General features: G+C 42.1%; 1 protein-coding gene across 8 annotated transcripts in view; it reads left to right on the top strand.

Moving 5' to 3' along the window:
* LOC134927404 (mitogen-activated protein kinase kinase kinase 3-like) overlaps positions 1 to 15,683 on the top strand; it is a 261,260-nt gene that overhangs the window by 123,041 nt on the left and 122,536 nt on the right. For 6 of the 8 annotated variants that reach the window (XM_063921804.1, XM_063921803.1, XM_063921810.1 and 3 more), the window contains one exon: positions 11,724 to 11,821. In XM_063921804.1, coding sequence (XP_063777874.1) covers positions 11,724 to 11,821 — 98 coding nt within the window. Of the gene's footprint in view, positions 1 to 10,709; positions 10,884 to 11,723; positions 11,822 to 15,683 lie in introns of all 8 variants that reach the window. The other 2 variants (XM_063921805.1, XM_063921806.1) reach the window with 1 other exon arrangement.

Raw genomic sequence — 15,683 nt, 5'->3', positions numbered from 1 at the left:
GATTAATTTAAAATACATTTTGAATGCATTTTTTTTTTTAATAAAGAGGGGTGGGTGCTCTTAATTTGGATTTTCCCAGGCCTCTGTGAACCTCTGAGAGGGCCTGACAGTACATCATTCAGCAAGAACAGAAAATCAATAATGAGCCACTCTCCTTGTGAATATGGATCTCTAGGCATTCTATTAAGAAAATAAGAACTAAATAAAAATGTCTGAGAGGGGGTTGCACTAAATAGAAGTGATGTAGGAAGACCACAAAAGCAATAAAGAATGGATGAGCGAGGTAAAGAGGAGGAGGAGCAGAATGGGGAAAAGGGAGAAAGAAGAGCGTGTTAGTAGGGGTAAAGGTGGAAAGGAAGAAGAAAAAGAAGGAAGGGGGGAATGTTGGCATGACAAATCATTAAGCAAGTGATAAAACATCAATCCTAAGCACGTGACCTGATGGCTGAGTGTGAGAAACCCTGGCTTAGATCATACAATGACTTGGTGAACACGTGTATTGTGAGTTATGAGACACAATGTTATTTTGTGCTGAAAAAATAAATAAAAAACTATACAGAGCAGCTGATTGGTTGCCATGGGCAACTTCTCCACTGGCTCACTTCTCCACTCTAGAAATCCTGTGTTTACCCCAGAGTCAGAGCCCAGCCCTAAATCCCATAAACAACAAAAATCTTAAAATGACCTAAAGAGGGTTGTGCTCAGGAGATCCCCTCACAGTTCGAAGGACCTTGAAGTTTGTTTTGCTGGGAGGACTGGGATAAAATAGAAAAGTCCAGGTGTGAAAAGTTGACAGATACTTATTGAAAAAGACTCACTGCTCTAATAAGGCATGTTGTATGTATTGGTTTTTTTTTTTACTTCATTTTCTTAAAAATGGTCTGTTTGTTTTTTTACTTTGTTAGTTTCGAGGTCACATTATTAAAGGTGGAAAAAGGTCTCCTACGATTCCCATCAAAACAAACTTTAATGATGATGTTTAGACTTTTAATATCCACTGTAAGTATTGTGTCAGCTCACAATGTGTCAAGGCTACTTTAAAAGCGAGCTACTAGCTGAGATTTAATGTCTGGCTGCTGTTGTGCAAGAGATTGATTGTTGGAGATCTTTCCATATTATCTTCTGTCATCACCATATGACGTCTGCAAAGCGGTGTACCTGAACCACAACAACCAAGTATATAACAATACTGACAGATTAACTCACAGAACTTGTTCTCGTGTTGCAGAACCTATTCATGTGATTACATGTGAGGAGGAGGAAAGATGTTCACTTTTACTGGGTATTTAAGCATCAGGCATTTAACACTTGATGCAGTTTGTTTTATGAATTCATCAATAAAATTTAAATTTAATTTTAAAACATTCACAAACATACTTACGCTAGGAAAGGTGTCACAACTATACTATAGGGCAGAAGTCGGCAATGTGTGGTACTCCAGCTGCTGTCCCTGCATGCCTATCCACAGTTTTGATGTTAGGGCATGGGATCACTCTGGCAGGGCATGCTGGGATGTGTAGTGCCACTGCAGCTGGATTGCCTCACGTTAACTAAACTTGATATTGGCAAAGCCACTGTTCCATGCCATGTATATTAGAGACCTTTAAAGTACTGATTCTCTGACATATAGTGGACATATTTTGTAAGGGGATACTGTCATTAGGTCGACTACAGTTAAGTCGACAGTCATTAGGTCGACCACTATTGGTCGACATGCATTAGGTCGACATGGCCATTAGGCCGACATGGAAAAATGTCGACATGCGTTTTTCACCCTTTTTTTTCTTCTTTTTCTTTTTTTGAACTTTTTCATACTTTACGATGCACGTGAACTACGATTGGGAATAGTAACCTTGCCCGAAGCATGCAAAGGGACACGGTGCACTAATTGGGGTTTCCCGTCACTTTATGATGAAAAGGACACAAAAAAAAGTAAAAAAACCAAAACCCTCATGTCGACCTTTTTCCATGTCGACCTAATGACTGTGTCGACATATTTCAGATGTCGACTTAGGCACTGTCGACCAGTAGTGGTCGACCTAATGACTGTTGACCTAATGCATGTCGACCCTATGACCCATACCCTTTTGTAGGTAATCAGTCTCCTTTAATAGTGCTAAAATACACAAAGTCTATGAATATTGGCCCTCATTCCGAGTTGATCGCTCGCTAGCTGCTTTTAGCAGCAGTGCAAACGCTAAGCCGCCGCCCTCTGGGAGTGTATCTTAGCTTAGCAGAAGTGTGACCGAAAGGATCGCAGCATTGCTACTAAAAAAGATTGTGCAGTTTCAGAGTAGTTCGAGGCTTACTCCTAGCTTGCGATGACTGCAGTCTGTTTAGTTCCTGTTTTGACGTCACAAACACGCCCTGCGTTCAGCCAACCACGCCTCCGTTTCCCCAGCCACTCCTGCATTTTTTCACTCACTCCCCGAAAACGGTCAGTTACCACCCAGAAACACCCACTTCCTGTCAATCACTCTGCGGCCAGCAGTGCGACTGAAAAGCGTCGCTAGACCTTGTGTGAAACTGAATAGTCTTGTGTGAAAGTACGTCGCGCGTGCGCACTGCGCACCATACGCATGCGCAGAAATGGCGCTTTTTTTACCTAATCGCCGCACTGTGACCGAAAGCAGCTAGCGATCAACTCGGAATGACCACCATTAGCAGAATCTCCTAAAAAATTTATTTATTAACTATTTTAGATATATTCCTTTATACATTACAATTGGGAACAAACAGTTATATGAGGAGATTGAGTAGTAGACAGATATACAAAGAGGTAAGAGCGCCCTGCTCGTAAGATTCCAATCTATAGGGGTATAGGAAATACTGTAGATTCTTGAGGGGCTACGTGATCCAGTCACATAGCAGTATTGGCCTGGGGTCAGTCCGTTGTCTGAATGTAGAAAGAGAACATGTGTTAAATTATGTGTGGACTGTACAGAAGGGAGGGAACTGGGTAGAATAGCTTATAGACGTTATGCGAGTAGTAGTTCTAGTCATTTTTTAGCATGACTAAAGTGTCTTTCAATGGAATTCTTTGGTGACTTCAAATTTATTTTTTTATTTGAATATACCAATTAAAACTAAAAATCAAAATGAGTTACTAGTAAAATGAATACACTACTGAAGGGGGAGGAGCCTGATAGTTTTCCTGATTACTTCTATGGTTTAGGGAAGAGGTTGTTTTGATGCATACCATTTCCCCCCACCCTCCCCATTCCTGAACCGTGGTAAGAGGCAGGAAACATTAACCATGTCATCCACCCCAAATGAGTTAGACTCTTTAATGTTAAGCATTAATATGTAAGTATCTTTAAAACTAGTACAGGTTGAGTCTCGTATCCAAATTCCGAAGTACATAATTTTTTGAGTACAACTGAGATAGACTTTCCTTTGCTTTGTGATGGTTCAATGGGGGTAATTCCAAGTTGATCGCAGCAGGAAATTTTTTAGCAGTTGGGCAAAACCATGTGCACTGCAGGGGGGGGCAGATATAACATGTGCAGAGAGAGATAGATTTGGGTGTGGTGAGTTCAATCTGCAATCTAAATTGCAGTGTAAAAATAAAGCAGCCAGTATTTACCCTGCACAGAAACAAAATAACCCACCCATATCTAACTCTCTCTGCAAATGTTATATCTGCCCCCCCCCCCCCTTCAGTGCACATGGTTTTGCCCAACTGCTACAAAATATCCTGCTGCGATCAACTTGGAATCACCCCCAATGTGCACTAACTTTGTTTAATGCACAATATTATTAAAAATATTGTATAAAACGACCTTCAGGCTGTGTGTATATTAAACGTAAATGCATTTTGTGTTTCGACTTGAGTCCCATCCTAAAGATATCTCATTATGGTATGCAGATGTTCCAAAATACGGAAATATCCAATATCCAAAATACTTCTGGTCCCAAGCATTTCTGATATGGGAGACTCAACCTGTATTGCTAAAATGTCTGTGTTGGAACTAGTTTTGACAATGATTTTAAGTTTTAATTGTAACATACTGTATAGTTTATACAGCAGGGTTCTACATTTTCTGAGAATATATGCATACCCTCCAACATGACCCATTCCAGTAGGTACAAAATGCTCTGTTCCTGGACTTCCTTTCCAGTGGTAGCACAGTCCAAAATTCAGATAGGGGAGCCACACCAACTGCCAAACATTGCCTGCAAGGACTCAATGGCAGTTGTGTGGCTCCCCTATTTGAATTTTGGTCTGTGCTGCAGCCCCACCTCTGTAACTGCCACTAAAAAGGAAATCCAGGAACAGAGCATTTTGTACCTAATGGAATGGGTCATGTTGGAGGGTATGCAAGTAGCATGTGTCCTAAAGAGTGCCCACACTTTTCATATCACAAGTTACATGACTCGTATATGAGGTATATGAGAGGAATAGAGTTGCATGTTCTGCTTTGGTTAAAGAGAATAAAGCACTGGAGGGGGTCATTCCCTGTGTGAAAAAAAATGCATCTTGTGGTTTTACTATCCCGGAAATTATTTACATTGCATCTCTCCTCAAGGTCCCAGAGGACAACCAGCAATTTATTTACTTCAGGCTACGCAGCCTTTTATGTATTTTTGCTACTTTAAGGTATAGAAAATTATTTACTGTGCTCTGGAAATGGAACTTGACAGTGCCTAAGCAAATAGATGGGTATTCCATAACAAATTTGCATTGTGGTCTAGCATCAAAAGATTTAAACCAAACCAGATAGATTTTTTTTTTACATATTTTATTGAAGCAGTACAAGGATGAACACAAATCACACAATCAGTGAAGTCAGCAGACAAGAGAAAAAAAAATTAGATTACAAGGCAGAGTCATGGTCATATTGGCAAAGGAGACATACAGAACATAAAAAACATGGAACAGGGTGAAGCACAACCATAAACATATACGGCACTCCACAAGTACAGACTGAGGCAGTACTAATCAGAGAAGGTTTCAAGACCTACTGTACACATGAAAAACAATGGCATATGCTTTATAAATACTAAACAAAAAAGGTTGCATGAGAGAGTAAATCAACTCACTGCAGCTAAACGATTCCGGCGGGTCTATCCTATTAGACCCGTTATCCGTAAATTATGGGGGATTCTGGGGCACGCGAAGCAGAAGAATCCACGATAACCAGACTCCGGAGACCCGTTATGGGACTCGAACACATGGGTCTGTGATGTTATCATGGATCCCATGTGTTATCGGCCTATGACGGGTGAGTTAGCGCACGGTAAAAATGGGCTGCAATAGGATAGCTTGACAGCGTTATCCGGCAAAAAAACGTTATTACCGTGCGGTAACTCACTGCACCTTATAGGATATCGGCCTCAGATGGAAAGTATTCCTTAACCTTTCAGAGTACATACTGTAGCAGAAGGGAAAGTGGACATGCTTTAGAATAAGATCTTGAGAAGTTCTTCCTTTGACAGAGAAGGGACATGTTCCAACCATTTAGGGCCATACCCATCTTTAAGAGTGAGGTGGTCTAATGAGGACCAGAGAAACCCATAATGAGAGAAAATAGCCCTACACTGCTCAGGAGGCTTCAGAGGGAGAGAGTGTACATGGATTACCCCCAGCCCATATCCGGTATTGACTTCAGGGCAGCACTAACAATAATGTGGGCCTGAAACAGGGTCTATCAGGATTTGTTACATGATTTATGGAGCTAGTTAAAACTTTCAGAGAAGAAGTGTGTTTCATCATCAGCGTCTCTTTTCACTAGTAAGTAATAACATGATTTTGACTAATATACAAATTAAATGTCTGATTTTTCCTGGAACTGTTCAGACTTGTTTTTTTTCTTAACTACACCAGAAATCACGTAGACAAATCCCATGTTCTCTAATGAAGCAGACCTTTGTAGCACTTGTGTAATACTGTGATGCATGTATATGGTGTCTAATAAGGTTTACAAAACATCCAAATGCTAATATCATTTTTAGTTATTCAGTTTTAATTATGCAATTTACCGAAAAAAGTAGTATGCACTGCAGTCAGTATTCTAGATCATGCCACAGGTATTCAATGGTTTTGTTCTTGCACAACAAACTTTACAACCTTTGTTTTCTTGATGGCCATCATGTTTTGCCTGGAGGCTTTGGGATAGTGAAACAGGAAAGTGACTTCCCCAAATTTTTGGCACAAAGTTGTCAGCACATATTCTTCTATAATGTCATTGTATGCGTAGCTTTAAGATATAATTTCACTGGAACTGAAGGGCCTAGGACAAACTATGAAAACTTCCTCAAAGCACGACCTCACCAGCCTTTACAGTTGGTAGAACCCGTTCAGGCAAGAAGTGTTCTCCTCGCATGCGCTTAACACAGGTTTGTCAGTTAAACTGCCAGATAGTGAAGCATGACATGTTGCTCCAGAGGATACATTCCCACTTCTCCAACTCCAGCCGATGTCTGGCTTTATGTAGGCGATCCAAGGCTTATGTGCTACTGTTCAGCCATGGAAAGCCAATCGATTAAGCCTCCGACCAATGGTTCTTGTTTTAATGTTGCCTTTGTTGTGTTGCTCCTAGATGTTTTCACTTCAAAATAACAACACTTACAGATATCCGGAGCAGCTCTAGCTGGGTATACATTTGACTGATAAGGTGATATGCTGGGACCATCCCACACTGGAAGTCACTGAGTTTTTCAGTATGACCCATTCTACTACTAATGCTACTATTATTATTATTATTATTATTATTATCCTTTATATGGCGCCACAAGGGATCCGCAGCGCCCATTACACAGTACATAATAAAATGAGCAAACAAAAAAACGCACTTACAGTACAGGACAAATAGGACAGGTATAGAAAACCCGGGGTTAGGTGCCATCAAAGGGAGTATGGAGTATAAGATAGTGTAAGTAAGAAAAGTTAAAGCACATGAGGAAAGAAGGCCCTGCTCTTGCGAGCTTACAATCTAAAAATACTATAGATGTTGGACTTATTTGAGAATATTGAAACAACTGCACTGGAAAATATTTGTTAAATAGAGAAACCCCAAGTTGATTATCCTGAAATATATTAATAATTCATTTCTAAATCAATGAGACAAAGGGGCGTCACTATAGACAATGGTATGAGTGCACTAAATAAATATACCTTTATTAAATAAATAAATATTTATTTAATACATTAATTTTATGTGTGTGTGTGTGTGTGTGTGTGTGTGTGTGTGTGTGTATATATATATATATCTATATATATATATATAGTGATATTTTGCACATAAGGATTGGCGTAGCCAATACAAAAATTAACTGATTATTAACAATTATCTATATAGCGCACACACATTCTGCAGCGTTACACAAATACTGAAATATTTATGTTATTCTTTCCAGTTAGGAAGGCGTGGATATTGCAGTAATCTATATGGAATGTGAGGATAAGTAGAGGCTGCTGCTGCACCAATAATACTGGAGTTGCCAATAATAAAATAGAATATTAGTTCAGATATTTCAGTGCAGATTATGTAGTTCTAACCCAAGTATTTTATCATCTAGTACAGTATTTCCCAGCCATGGTCCTCAAGGCACACTAACAGTCCAGGTTTTAAGGTTAGCCATACTTGAGCACAGGTGACTTAATTAGTATCTCAGTTATTTTGATTTAATCATTTGTGCTCAGGCATGGCTATCACCAGTACTGTAACTAGACATTTTAGCGCTGGGTACAAGAAACTGAATCTGTGCCCCCCTATATTTAAAATAGGGCCAGTACGCGAAATAGGCGTGTGGCAAAATATAGGGGTGTGTCTTCATAGGGAAGGGGCGCAGCCACAAAATAATACCAATTCATATTACGCTGTACAGTAGTCTCCATTATTCAAATTACACTGCACAGTAGCGCCACATACACACATTACACCATGTAGAGCCCCTGTCACAGATTACACCAGGTAGAGCCCCTTTTACACAGTACGGCAAGTAGAGCCCCCTTTACACATTATGCCAGCTAGAGTTCCCTTTTACACAGTACGGCAGGTAGAGTCCCCTAAAACACTACGGCAGGTAGAGTCCCCTTTTTGGAGCCCCCTTTTTTTTATTTACATTATGTATGTGTGTGTGTGTATATATATATATATATATATATATATATATATATATAAAAAAAACATACACACACATATAGAACTGTAGACTGGCCTGGAGGGACTCACCAGAGCAAGGGTGCCTGTCTCTACTGTCTGAAGGGACAGCTGAGCATAGCGTTTGAGCTGAAGGGGGCTGAGGTCTGTCACACACACTCCCTTGTACCCGGCAGGAGGCTGACCACAGTGCACACATAACTGCTGGGCAAGGAGCCAAGGAGGTGACTGAGGCGGCGTGGTGGTGCTAGTGGAAAGATACAGGATGGGAAGGGCTGGCACAGTGTCACCAGTGGGACGGATCAAGTGACAGGGTAAGCGGGAGGGAGGGGGAGCCTTGGATCATTATACTGGCGGGCAGGGGGTTTCACATGTGCAAGTATGTAGCTTGCCTGCCCCGCTGCTCACTCGCCGGCTCCTGTGTCTGCTCATCTCCGCCCTCATCCTCGCTGGTCTCCTCTCCCGTGCCCGCTCCTGGCCACCGTCAATATCATCCTCCTCCGTCCTCCTCTCCAGCCCGCCGCCAGCATGAGGTAGGGATGAATGCAAAGGACAGTGCTACAGCAGTACATACAGTACCAAGGCGGTTAGTCGGGGTGGAATGGACGGTGCGCCCACAGAGCAAATGCGCTGTGGGCAAAGCACCGTCTGCCCATGCCTAGCTAAGGCCCTGGCTATCACTAAAATCTGGACCATTGGTGTGCCTTGAGGGCCAAGGATGGGGAACACTGATCTAGTAGGATCTGTTGCTGCTTATGGAATATTGCGCATGCAGAACTGTCATTATTATTGATGCAGTTTGTTAGTTAATTAACAGTAGGTACAGATACAGATTCATTGGACTGATAACATAATTCTTCATCATGTGTCCAAAATATTTATCGGTTGTAAAATTTAGGTTGCTATGGCTATGACTGCATGAGGCGTATATTAACTATATATTACGGTCTCAATCTCATACGTTCAACATGGTTAACAGATAATATAGTAACAGCATGCAAAGATGTTTACATGTTAAATACAATTTATATTCTATCTTGAGTTCAAGTGCTGATAATGATATCAGTGTATAGTACTGATCCTACTTTTCTCTTCCTGTTGTACCATAAGTAAATAATTCTGGACTGTCCTTTATATACTGGGTGGACCTTCTACACTGGGCCAAGTTTTCTTGCAATAATCGTTGCCAAGAATCATCCTCTTCCTCGCCATTTTTCATCATTTACAGCTGTCATCCTGTTCCTCTAGAACTCACTCTCTTTATCTGAAGTTCCTGCAAGTGATTCTCTTGTTCTAATTGCTCAAAAACTTTGGCTCATATGAAGGAAAATCTCATAAAGGTCATCTGATGGCAATACGTTATTTTTGGACAGAAAATGTCATCCAGTGCCAAATTAAGTGGCTGGAGACCAAATTGTGGCTATCTACCCGGAACCTCTAACTGTGCATGCTCCAAGATTCATTGGACCCTTAGAAATTATACAATTGATTAATTTGGTTGCATTCAAATGAATACTGCCATTCTCTCTTCATATTCCTAATCATGTCTTTCATGTAGTCTTCCATAAGCCTCTAGTTGTCATTTGCATTCCCATCATGTTGTCTAAGCAATGACTGGTAGTTTGAAGTAAACCAAATTCTAGACTATGGGATAAACTTCAATTTTGTTGTGAAGGGTAAAGTCCAGAGGAGTGTTCTTTGTTAAAACCACAATCATCCATGCCCCTCGTCTTATCTGAAATACCATTGTAAACTGCTTCTTTGTTTTTTCCTTTCTTTTTTTGGGGGGGAGGGGGGGGGGGTAGGTTTTGGGTGATCTGTTCATTTTTACAAATTTTGTCATGTCCCCCCCCCCCCCCCCCCCCCCCCCCCCCCCCAACGTATTAATAACTACATTTACCGTAAGTTTCCCCATATCCTAAGGTTAAACTTTAAAGTTAAAATTAGATATTCTTTATTGGAGCTACTCATGCTGATATCAATTGCACATTCTACAACAGTTATGATAACATTACATAACAAAGGTAGGTTAGAAGACCCAACTTGGAGGGCTAAACAGTAATGTCAATTTAACATTATATCTCAAGGAAAGAGGTAAAAAATATGTTTATGTTATGTTATGTTAAGATACAAGAGAATAAAATAGAATGTATGACAGCATACATTGATAGATACTATAATGTAGACGTCTAGCCCAATGGAAAGCTGTAAAAGGCACATGAAGTCAGTAGGGGAACATCACATATAAAATAATTACAAGGTAATCTTGTCTAAATAAACTTGTTTTTCGTAAAAACGTCTCAAGAAGTGTTCCCTAATATGGATTGGTTGAGTAACAATTAAACTTTCCCACGTGTTAAAGTAGTGTCTGGTGCAGGTTTACGTCTGTCATTCATACTTATGATATCAAATAATTTTCCTTGTGCAGACCCAAGGGGGTGGGGTCATCTGAATCCACAGGTGGAGAACGTTCTTCCTGGCCGCTGAGGAGATGGTTATGGTCCGTTTCCTATTACTGCTATATAATTTATTCCCTTTGGGCAGGATACCCAATATCCTGTAAGGGATATAAATAAGAAGCTTCTCTGTAATCTCTCCACACAGATCCTGAAACCTTGAACAATGAGACATGACCAAAGCCAGTTGAATAGATCAGCCTCGGGTCCCCACATTTAGGGCAGTCAGAGGAGTTTGAAATGCCAGTAATATTGCTGCTGTGGAGTGACAGATATTATATGCGGCGGTTATTTAGGAACATTTCCACGCAAGTGGAGGCAGGTAACAATTTAACTGATTAATTCATGGCCTTTAATAACTGAATTGCTCTGATCTTTAATCTCTGGAAAAAAAACACTGTGTTAAGGCCTGTTGACAATTGTGCATAGTTTAATGGTCACTGAATATAATGAATATAATATATAATGAATAGACATCGCTCTTTTCTGAGGAGGGAGTAATAGTAATAATTTATCAAAGGGGTTATTCCAATTTAACAGAAAATAACTTGACCACACTGTTTACATAATGTTGGGAGTGCATAAAAGCCAGACATAGAGGACCTAAGGCAGGAAATAATTCCACAACCTGTGCATATTGAAAAAGTGTTTTCAGAGATTTGTCCATCATGTGGTCCAAAGTCTTTATTCTGTCATCCTACACTAAGTAAAAGTGTGATCCGCCATGTATTGAAATGTGCATATAATAAATATAAAGTGGACATACTATATATGTATGTATGTGTGTGTGTATATATATATATATATATATATACACATATACATACATATACACATGGTCGAATCACATTATTATGACCACCACCTACTAGCAAGAGTTTACCGCTTTGGAACACAATAGGCGGCATGGTTCGCTGAACTGTTGTTTTAGACTCACGTCTGGTAGCCCCCAGGGTCACTTTGACGGTGAGCTGCTCCACTGTAGCGTGTCTGTTGGCTGGCCCTCACGCACATTCGTAGCCAATGTTCACCTCTCACATCAATGGCACGTTGATAATATAACCTATATTCACACTTCAATAAATGTAATATGTTGGTATTGTATAAATAAAGGTCAATACTCTTAATACTAATGCTAATTAATTGTTGTAATCTATTTTAGATGAAGAGGAAGCCCTCAATCTGATCATGAAGGACCTAGCTGCGCTGGGGAGGTGCGGAGGATTACTGGACAGTAATCGCAACAAAAATAACAAGCAGGTGATTTAGCATCCGTTATTGTTTCAGTTACTCCGTGGCTAGTCTTGTATTTACATAACAATATTTCTCTAGTGTTAAGCTGGGCACACACTAGACCAGTGGTTATCAAACTCGGTCCTCAGGACCCCACACAGTGCATGTTTTGCAGGTAACCCAGCAAGTGCATAGGTGTATTAATTACTCACTGACACATTTTAAAAGGTCCACAGGTGAAGCCAATTATTTCACTTGTGATTCTGTGAGGAGACCTGCAAAACATGCACTGTGTGGGTTCCTGAGGACCGAGTTTGAGAACCTGTGCACTAGACGATAGTGTGTACCAGTGACGTTGGATGAGGTTAGGCAGAACCTTTCCTGTCATACTAATGTATACACAAGAGTTTTGACTATATACCGTTTAGGAAAAATACAAAGAATATATGAGTGCCTCCCTTGTCTGCATATCTCTGATCAAAACTCAAAAAATTTCCAGAAGGAAATACTGCTGCACCTGTGTATAGTGCCCACATGAACTCTTTGGCTCATATATTGTGTGTATATCTGACTCTGGTACTAGCCAGTGCCTCCTGAGCCATTTACCGTACCGCTTGTCCCTGGTGTGTACCCAAAAATATTGTTTGTGGCGGGTCCCGGCGGGATGGCGGCATCATGGACAGTATAGCCCGTACACACTGGATGAATCAGAATATCATCTAGTTTGTACCCAGTATAACAATGTTGCACTTTTTAAATAGATCTGACATTAATGGTACATCCAAAGGAAACTCATTTATGGTTATTAACCACTTCACTGGCTAATATTTTTTCCAAAAACGTTTAGAAATTGTGGGGCAGATTTATTAAGCCTGGTGAAGTGATAAAGTGGAAGGTGATAACGCACCAGCCAGTCAGCTCCTAACTGTCATTTTTCAATCCCAGCCTGTAACATGGAAGTTAGGAGCTGATTGGCTGGTGCGTTATCACCTTCCACTTTATCACTTCACCAGGCTTAATAAATCTGCCCCTCAGTTTGGTTGTTTTTTTATTTTCTTCAAATAACATATATTCAAAATATATCCAATAAGATTTTATATAAAAAAAAATCTTTAATTTTTTATTTATTTCAAATAAACTTCGGCACAAACATCAGTGGTTGGAACATTGGACCATTCATGGTTGGAACATTGGACCATCAAAGATCTGAACATTGTGACCATCGCAACAAAACATTTTTTCGGCTCCTGTTCCTCTCTGCAGGCTTCAGGGGTCTAGAGGAAAGCTGAGGGCTAGTTTTTTTTTTAGCATTTGCCAACGGCTACTAATGTCTGCAGGGGTGGGGGGGTGGGGGTACTGCCGGGCTGAACAATCAGCAGTGATCAGTAGCACGGCAGGCATAGAGGGGAGGGAATCAGAAATAGTGGGGATGGGATGTCCCTCTGATAGCGGCAATTCTCTTCCTGTAGCCACACAGTGGCTTTTCTGACTAGTCGCATCAGAGGTGACCATGTCAGGGAAAGCTCAGCCTGTTGTGCCAGGCAAGTGGTTAAAAGACATACCATTATTGGGAGAAACCTCTATATGTGACATAGGCAGTGATGGAAATTTGGCCTCAGCGACCGGAGTCAAGTGCGCTATTAGTAAACCTCCCAGCACTAGTAAAGCTAGTGTCAAGCATACATTTTCCGTCATGTTTTACTGGAATTTTTTTAATGAGAAACTAAATGACAGTGGGTATGAAGACAAGGGAATGGTCAGGCTGTAGAATTTCTTACCAGGAAGTGATTTGTGCAATCTACCTAATTTTATTCAAAATGGATCAGGTACATTACTTTTAGGAGATGGTGTCTATCACTATAACACTGTAAGTAGGGCCATTTATTCATTCATTGATTTGACTTATTAGGTAATTTGGCAAATGGCTGCAGCAGAGCCAGATTAATGAGAAAGATTAATGAAAGGCCTCTCTCTCAGGGGACGCCCCTACCAGAGCAGTCCACCCCCCACCCCGGGGGCCGCTGTATAGCAGCGGCAGTGGGACATCATGCAGAGAGAGGAGACTGCTGCTGTTCAGTGGCATCGGCCTTCCTGGTATTTCCTCAGTCCAGCACACGCTGCTGGACTGGGGAAGTAGCAGCAGCATTTTCCTCTCTTTCTGCCTGATCTACCACTACGCTGCTATACCATGGGCAGTGGCAGTGGACAGGCCAGAAGTGTTGAGGGGGGAGGGCTGGATGAGTGGGGGACCCCTAAAGACTTAATCCAGCCCTGGCTGACAGAGACTTTGGGGGGTGATTCAGACCTGATCGCTGCTGTGCGTTTTCGCACAGTGGGCGATCAGCAATAGACTGCACATGCGTATGCACCGCAATGCGCACGGGCGTCGGACAACAACAAAGGGCATCGCCGATCAGCGACTGGATGGTGTGAAAATACCAGTCGCGCGGGCGTTTGCAAGGTGATTGACAGGAGGAGGCGGTTTGTGGGTGGTAAGTGACCGTTTCCTTGGAGTGTCCAGAAAAATGCAGGTGTTCCCAAGCATTTTCAGAGAGGGTGTCTGAAGTCTGCTCCGACCCCGATCAGCTTGTTCTCATCGCACTGTAGGAGTAAGTCCTGGGCTGCGCGCAGACTGCACACAGTGGATATTTGCAGCTCAGCGTACACATGTGATCACACACTTGCACGGCGAATTTATACTCCCTCTGGGGGCGGCGACTATCTGAACGCAGGACAGCAAAGTAAGCAGTCCAGCAATCAGGTCTGAATCACCCCTTTTATTCAGACTTGCTCTAGAGCAGGGGTGGCCCGCAAAGCCACTTGTTTTGGCCCGGCCGCTGCTTTGTGTGTGTGTGTCAAGGGGAGAGAGCGCAGCGTGCGCCTCTCCTTCCCCTTTGTGCTCAGTCAGGTGGCTGCGTGTAGGATCTCAAACCAGCCACCGGTTCGTGAGCCAATCAGAGCTCGCGGACCGGCAGAAAATCAGGAGCCACCGCTGCCAGTCCGCGAGCTCTGATTGGCTCACGAACCGGTGGATTGTTGAGGTCCTACACGCCGCTGCCCGACATAGCTGTGCTCTCCTCCCTCCCCGACAGCTGACACACGCCGCCGCCGGACTGAGCACTAAGGGGCAGGAGAGGAGCACGCTGCGCTCTCCTCCCCTGACACACACACACACACACACACACACACACACACACACAGCAGCAGCAGAAGGCCAGCAGCGGTGAGCAGCACAGTGGGGTGGGGGGCATGCATGTATCTGACACTGTGGGGGCATATCTGGCACTGTGGGGGCATATGTACATCTGGCACTGTGGGGGCATATGTGCATCTGGCACTGTGGTGGTATATATGCATCTGGCACTGTGGTGGTATATGTGCATCTGGCACTGTGGTGGTATATGTGCATCTGGCACTGTGGCGGCATATGTGTATCTTGCACTGCACTACTGGTGGCATATGTGTATCTGGCACTGCACTACTGGGGGCTTATGTGTATCTGGGGGCATATGTACTGGGGGGCATATCTACAAGGGCATAACTACTGGGGGCAGGCTAATTTTTATGTTGATAATTTTTGTATGGTCCCCAATGGATTTTATAAATATCCAGATGGCCCTTGGTAGAAAAAAGGTTCCCCACCCCTGCTCTAGAGCAACAACAGATTTACAAAACGTTAAACTTGATGGACTTGTCTTTTGGTTTCACATTACATCATCCTTATATACCATTGCCTCACCAGCACATTCCTGTCAGCATGTCACACAGAAGACACACTAATGCTTCAGAAAAGCTTTACAGATAAGATAAATTCATTTTTACAAGCTCATCCACACCGCTGTGTTATATTGTAACACCTCAGGGTGTGACCTATTTCTCATGCTTTAGA

Source organism: Pseudophryne corroboree, chromosome 5 (genome assembly GCF_028390025.1).
Source record: "Pseudophryne corroboree isolate aPseCor3 chromosome 5, aPseCor3.hap2, whole genome shotgun sequence".
Classification (NCBI taxonomy): Eukaryota; Metazoa; Chordata; class Amphibia; order Anura; family Myobatrachidae; genus Pseudophryne; species Pseudophryne corroboree.
Note: the sequence above shows the minus strand (reverse complement) of the source record. Positions and strands in the feature narration are given on the sequence as shown.